This window comes from Trypanosoma rangeli (genome assembly GCF_003719475.1).
Source record: "Trypanosoma rangeli strain AM80 chromosome Unknown Tra_15.4_contig_00500, whole genome shotgun sequence".
In the NCBI taxonomy this organism is placed as follows: Eukaryota; Euglenozoa; class Kinetoplastea; order Trypanosomatida; family Trypanosomatidae; genus Trypanosoma; species Trypanosoma rangeli.
In genome coordinates, this window is record NW_021706246.1 from 4235 (window position 1) to 10845 (window position 6611).

The 6611-nt window shown below is 52.8% G+C and overlaps 5 protein-coding genes across 5 annotated transcripts in view, besides 3 other annotated features; all 5 read right to left on the reverse strand.

Annotated features, from left to right (window-relative positions):
* The window catches only part of TraAM80_09027 (uncharacterized protein), a gene marked incomplete at both ends in the record, with an annotated part of 384 nt that extends 105 nt beyond the window's left edge, over positions 1–279 (reverse strand). The window contains one exon of the mRNA XM_029385736.1: positions 1–279. This exon is cut by the window's left edge and continues 105 nt beyond it. Coding sequence (XP_029234412.1) covers positions 1–279 — 279 coding nt within the window.
* A 531-nt stretch (positions 280–810) lies between these two features.
* Positions 811–839: a microsatellite.
* An 83-nt stretch (positions 840–922) lies between these two features.
* Positions 923–1996, reverse strand: TraAM80_09028 (DNA repair and transcription factor protein, TFIIH complex, SSL1 subunit; the record flags this gene model as incomplete). The annotated part of the gene is made up of 1 exon (XM_029385737.1): positions 923–1996. One exon carries the CDS (start codon positions 1994–1996, stop codon positions 923–925), a length of 1074 nt encoding a protein of 357 aa, XP_029234413.1.
* Positions 1997–2897: 901 nt separating this feature from the next.
* TraAM80_09029 (SET and MYND domain-containing protein) lies at positions 2898–3275 on the reverse strand (the record flags this gene model as incomplete). The annotated part of the gene is made up of 1 exon (XM_029385738.1): positions 2898–3275. One exon carries the CDS (start codon positions 3273–3275, stop codon positions 2898–2900), a length of 378 nt encoding a protein of 125 aa, XP_029234414.1.
* A 1430-nt stretch (positions 3276–4705) lies between these two features.
* TraAM80_09030 (uncharacterized protein) lies at positions 4706–5038 on the reverse strand (the record flags this gene model as incomplete). Its single annotated transcript, XM_029385739.1, has 1 exon — positions 4706–5038. The coding sequence occupies one exon, from the start codon at positions 5036–5038 to the stop codon at positions 4706–4708; it is 333 nt and encodes a 110-aa protein (XP_029234415.1).
* Positions 5039–5448: 410 nt separating this feature from the next.
* TraAM80_09031 (ubiquitin-conjugating enzyme E2) lies at positions 5449–6054 on the reverse strand (the record flags this gene model as incomplete). Its single annotated transcript, XM_029385740.1, has 1 exon — positions 5449–6054. The coding sequence occupies one exon, from the start codon at positions 6052–6054 to the stop codon at positions 5449–5451; it is 606 nt and encodes a 201-aa protein (XP_029234416.1).
* A 123-nt stretch (positions 6055–6177) lies between these two features.
* Positions 6178–6199: a microsatellite.
* Positions 6200–6577: 378 nt separating this feature from the next.
* Positions 6578–6611: a microsatellite.

The window sequence follows — 6611 nt, forward strand, 5'->3', positions numbered from 1 at the left end:
TTCTTGTATGACCTGCTGAAGCGTCAAATCCTGGCGAAACTTCTTCTTTTCTCGGCTCTCGCGTGTGACTAAATAATCATCCCGGTGATGCCACTGTAAGTACGTTTCCTGCAAAAATTTCTCCGTCTTTCTATGATCCGCCGTCAGAATCCAGCAAAAATCCTCCGTGGCGCGCTGCTCCACCCGTCGATGCAGCTCCTCACTCCACTGAATCCCAGATGCGCTCGTCCCGGGGGGCTCGTTGTGCAACCCGCAGCGCAGACGCTCCTGGTCATTCATGTAACACGCCAGCAGCTCCGCAGCTGGGGTGGGAGGCTACGTGAAGTACAATTCCGCGTAAAATCACTCCAGACGCGGAATACAGTGCACCTCCTCGGCAAGCGCCATGGTCTGCCCGAGAAAGGCGTATTAGGCGCTGTGATTCAAAAAAAGAGAAGAGTTTGGCTACGCACAATTCCTGTGGCGCCTCCACGTGGACGGGACCAACGCTGCGGGCAATGACAAGGACGACAAGGTGGCGCGGAACCGACTTTGCCAAAACATACCGGGCTGCCAGCCAAAGTGAAGTTGCAGAAGAAACGCTCACTTTCGCTCTCTGCCCCACCTCTACCCCGCTATATGCATGTAACACACGGCACAGCCGTGAAAATCGGCTACCACGTTGCGTAGGTGCGAGCCAACATAGATGGCAGAGTAAGAACAAAGAGCAGAGCCCAACCCAGAAACAAAAAGCCAATCACACGCACACTCGTGAGCGACGCAGCATAATGACCACAAAAGAAGCAGTAAGAACTAAACAGTTTCGCCATCCACACACACACACACACACACACACACACCTTCGCTGCACTTATATTCAGACCCATATGGAGATAGCCTATGCCACATCGACCTCCCTTCCCAGTGAGGTTGACCCGTCCAATTATAATGGAGCAGCAATGCAGATTGGGCAAAGGCCTATGCCTTCGCGAACAAACTTTTCACACGAGGCACAACGCATGCAGCGGCAGGAGTTACATTGCCAAACAAGTGTCTTTCCATCTTCGTCCTGCATTCCAAGTTGACACAGCGAGCACCGCTCACCAAAAGTATCGTCCATAAGTTTGCTTGGACCCTCCGATGCACCTCCTGCCTTGCTAGAAGCGGCACAAAGTTCATTGTGAGCAACAAAGGTGGTGTGAAGCAGCGGGGCGCTGCACAGCAGCAACTTGCAAAGCAGGCAGGTAGATGGAATGGATGTCTGTATCAGCCCACATTGCGGGCATGCCAAATACTTCGTAACTCCGCCGCTTCCTGCTTCTTGCGGCTCCTCGCGTTCAGCATAGCACGGAAATCCAACAGGAATCATCATCGGTTTCTCCTCATGGCAAGAGCGAGATTTATCAGGAGTTGAAAGCCGCCCCAAGACCTCACTGAGGTGGTCGTAGTTCATGGGAGTGTAGAGCGTCCCACCTGTAGCCGTCGCCGCCGCCTCAAACACATGCACAGCACCGCAAAATGAAATCACGTCGACACGCACGCGAAGTTTTGCCAACATTTTTATCACGTTAAAAACATCATGTGGGTCCACAATGGTGACCGAGGAGGAGACCAACAGAATTCGCAGCCGCGCCGCGGGTTCCTCTCGTGCCTCTCTGCCGATGTCATTGGACTCGGTTTGTCGCACACGCTTGGCAATGCGCTTTAGATCCACAAGTTCTGAGAGGGCCAGGCGAAGCCCATTCTCCAGCGACATTGCCCCAGACCCTCCGAAAAGAAAATACTTTACTTCCAACGTTTGGAGGATGTCTGAGGTGTTGGTGGTGCAGGAGTTAAGGCGGTGCGCCACACCATCCCGCATCGTGACAACCCCAAGAGAGGCCAGCGGGTTGGCGCCAAGGTATGTATGGACAAATTTACCCAGCTGAGGACGCAGCGCAAGCAACCGTGTGGGCAGGTAATCGGCGGAACTGTTCATCGCCTCACTGCCGTCCAGAAGCAGGGCCGTCTTCAGCATCAGGCCTGCCTACACACCTAACCCGGGCTGCACCCCCACAAACACCCATACGGGAAAAACGTAAAAAAAAAAAGTGAGGATGAAACAACGCTCACAGTGACTGCCCCAAGGGGCGCCGTCGTTGGTCAACTGCAGCAAGATCCAAACACACACTCATGCCCACGCACGCACAGGGAGAAACAAAGGGGGAGAGAGACGGAATCTCAATGACATGTAAAGCAAAGAGAAACAACATCAACAACGACTAAGGTGTGACAACACAAAGCGCGATAAATAGGCAAGGGATGACCCCCGCCACAAACGTATATCCCACTTATTCCAGTTTATTGCGCTGACGCCTCTTTCAACTGTTTGCCCCCTATCTTTTCTCCCTCTGACAGTGTAGACAGCTGCACACACACCCACGACGCTCGAGCCCCTTTGAGCGCTCCTCAAACGCCAGGTGCTCCAGCTGTGGGTAATAGTTGATGGTAGGCCCCTCCCCACGTGCGACGTCCCGCATTGTTTTAATTTACCCTGAATTTGGGTCCTCCGCGGCGTTGGCGACGCACGAGTGATTCAACATGGAGCGGGAAAGGCTCAACTCAGCACACGTCTCGCGATGAAAACAGTTTGCGATAACACGCGCCAACACGCCAATTATTTCCTCGTATGAAATTGAGGTGACGGTATGACAGGAGCAGGTGAATCGTTCGTATATTTCCAGAAACATTTCCGAGAGAGCCCTGGGACTAAACAACAAACACCCAGAGAGGATGGGCAGCTCACTCAGAGCAGATGGAACGGAATCACTTGTTGCTGTAGCGACACAGCCAGGATGCGCAACATGAGAAGCTGCGCCGCTGCCGCATTCCTTGCTGTACTCGTCCCTGAGGCCTTCATCTGTGTGTACATGTCCAGCTCAAGGGCCTGAAGCCCCTCCAATGTTGCACGAGCGAGATTGGTAAAGGGAAAGAACCATTGTTCTAGAGTCTCTACTGCAGTACTCTTCATGGCAGTTTGGATTTGTGCACGTGAAGAAGCGTTCCAGCAGAGGCTTCGTACAAAAGGCACAGAGACCATCATCTGTTGGGTATCGTATCCAGGGCGCCGCAGCTCGGATCACAACAGACCCCTGTAAAAGATTCTTTTTGGCCACTACGCCACGTCCCATCGCTGCGTTTATCTGCGTCACCTCACAGTTTTCACTCAGGCACGGATGTACAGTAGAGGTGGAGGTGGGGGTCATCGGCAGGGTAGGTGCCAATCTGGTACACTGGAAATTGCGCCTGCGCCTCATAGCAGCGTCGCCTGATGCTGACCAGACAGCTGCAGCACCTGTACCGCCGTGTTGTAGTCCGCAACGGCAAAATATGGCTGTCCCAGCGCAAAGTAGGCGTTCCCACGGAAGAGAAATGCCTCCGGTGGACTCCTTGCGCCAAGTGCGTCAATGACGCTATGACAGTGTCACTTGAGGGCGACAGCACCTGCAGACGACCGTCTGCTCATCACTTGCCCCTCCAGAGTTTTCTTCCATCCCAAGACGGGGCCCGTGTGCACGGCGTAAGGAAGAAACAACACAAGAGAGACAAGGGGAAAAAAAAAAAAAGACCGTTAAACCACCATGAAAAAACTTCCTCAAAAAAAAAAAAAACAATAACGAATAACTCACTTCTGCATTCCACGCAGTTATCGATTTTTCCCCTACCACCATTCCTTCTGCACCTCCCCCACTTCCCCTTACCACAGCTACCTATCCCCCATGCATGCGTCGCAGCAACACCGCCGCCACCGCCAGGCTCACCACCATACCAACGTCTGACCTCGCATTTTTCACGTTCCCTGTCTGCCCATGTTCGCCGACGCCGCATCAGCGCCTCGTAGCGCCGCAGCTCCCTGTTCGTTGCCTCAAGACGTGCGGTGTTAAGGACAACCAGGTGACTGATGACGGTGCCCAAACCGAGGCCCAAGCAGCCGCCCAGAAAAACCCCAGAGGCGCCGAGGCGGAAAGCGAGACTGACATCGCCTAGAATCTACCATGGCATGATGCCAACCGTCCCACCTGACATGGCGAGACCCATGACGTAGTTTGACGTACTCCGCTGCTGGGTGTTGTGGGGTGGAAGCAGTCTGTACTTCATCATTGTGGCCAGGCGGTCTCCCATGCGGAACACCGCCGAGAAGAGGGCACAGTTGCCACCCCACTTAACGACACTTGCAAAGACGGACATGTTTAGAATTGACAGGACGCCCACACCTGACGCCTTGAGAAACTGCACGTCGACATTCATCGCCTGAATGGCCTTGATCATCCCCTGTGCAATACCCATGACAATTCTGCACTTTGTAGTGAACCAAATAAGTGAGAGTGAGGAGTCCAAAAAAGGGCCCAGACCATAAAAATCCACGCACGGTCGATACTCATTTGCCACCTTTACGATGGGCCGTCCGGTCTCCACAGACTCAAGGACAACCTTCCACGGGGTCGTAAACCCCACCTTGCAACCCCCCGGACGCTCCTCCGCAATTTCCTGTTCATCGCGACTCAATGCTCTTTTCTAGCGCGCGGTAGCGCCTCTCCACCTGCTGCCGTGCATACTGCTCGTCTAATGGTTCCATCCATCCCACCCGACGGCCAACTCACGCGAAGGAACCTATAACGTCGTGCGATGGTTCTATCCGTTTCACGCGCTTCACTTCTTGAATGGCCTCCCTCGCATTCAGTTGTTGTCAGTACTTCGCCTGCCAAAAGTTAGACGTACGACGCTCCTCCTCCGTGAGAAGTGTGCCATCAATGGAGACGTTCTTGTCCTCCATCCACTGCGGCGGGCGGGAGTGGTGGCCTGGCCCAAGCGTAGTCACAGCAGAAACATCCTGCCGACTCGCCTCCTCGCGAAAGTAGCGTAGTACGTACTTCCATAGATTCGCCGGGTTGAAGTATACCTCGCCACCACCACCGCTCATATAAGATGTACCCGACGACTTGGGACGATTAAATCCCACAGCAAAGGTTGGGGTGGAAGTGACGTCGTCTGACTGTGACCCGCGCTTTTCGTCCGCCATGGCGCGGTGGTGATGGATTCACAGAAAGACGCACACATCTCTCTCCCTTTCTGTATTTGTAAATGGGGCGCTACAACAGAGCCCAATTACTTGTGTGCGTGTACGTGTGTGGGAGTAGAAAAAGTGATGAGAGTGAAGGAAAAGAGGCATACATACACAGAGAGGTGGAGTGCATCCAGCTCCAGTTCACTGAGTTCAACCGACCATTGGGGTACATCCTACGTGGATCGCGCGGAGAGAAAGAGTGGCAAAAGGCGCAGGCGGGCAAATAAACAAAGCTAAACCCGCATCGTTATCAAACCATACCCTACTTTCGCGTAAATCTGCTTCTCCACACTTCAAGCGCCAAGCCTGTTCAAGAATGACAGAAAGCGGTGCAGCGGATGCATAAGTGGGGTGGGGAAGGGGAATCACTCAATGTAAAAACCCTGCATCCATCGTCGCGCCTTTTCTCTAAATCGCACGGGATTATCCTTCATCATCTGTGCCGCCTGTTTGGCGGTTCCGTGGAGAGGATCATCGGGGTTGGGATCCTGAAACAGCAGCTCAATCATGATAATAATGTCCCGCAAACTCATTGTTGGTTTCCAGCCGGTCTGGAAGCTCAGACACACTCCCCAGGCACTCTTTACACCTCGTCTCACTCCGCCTTCGGCCTCGCTAAATTCGTCCCCCTCGATGTTTGGATGCCAGATGCGGTAGGGGCCCAAATACCGGACCCTCGGCCCCTCGTACGGGTAGTCCTCCCTAAACTCCAGCGCAAACTCAAAGATGCCGCCCTGCCAAATGGACGGGTACGGTGGCTTTACAGTCACCTTCATCCGCAGCATGTTGTGCGGGTCGGGAATTTCCACCTTGCTTCGGACGCCATCAAGGTTGTCCAGGTCCTTCTTGAGGCGTAGAATCGCAACGGGTTCGTTACCCGCCGTTGCGGGGACGCCCCCACCAGCAGAGCTGCGGAGTTGGCTGCCGCCCTCGCGCACCTCCGCCTGCTGTTTCTTGATGCGCGACAACATCCCTTGTGACTATTCGTGACAATACGAAACGCCGTTGCAGCGGCTCCCTGTAATGCACGTTTCGCCTGACGCACACCTCTTCCTCCTTTACGGTTGCAGGTGGTGCTACGCGGGTCCTGAATCAAGAAAAAAAAAAGAAAAAAAAGATCAATACAAACCAATGCACACAAGGAAAATGCTATACCAAAACAAAATCACATATACACGCTGGAGTTCTGCACCCCCCATCCCGTTTAATGGGACCGCACAACTCCTCTTTAATGATAATGATTGTATTTCGTCTAAGCACAGTACGTCCTAAGTGAAAGTACAGGGTGAACGTTGAAGAAGCAGAAAACAACGAGAGGAACAACAAACACTCATGAGGTACATGGATGCTGCGGATATATATACACACACAATAACAAAAAAAAAGATATGCGAAACAGCCGTCCTTCTTTCCCTGGTTTTGTTTCTCATAATATATATATATATTGATTTGCTATTCTTCTTCCTATTTTCCCTTCCCCACTTGGCCCGCCAAATATATATATATATATATATATATATATATATAT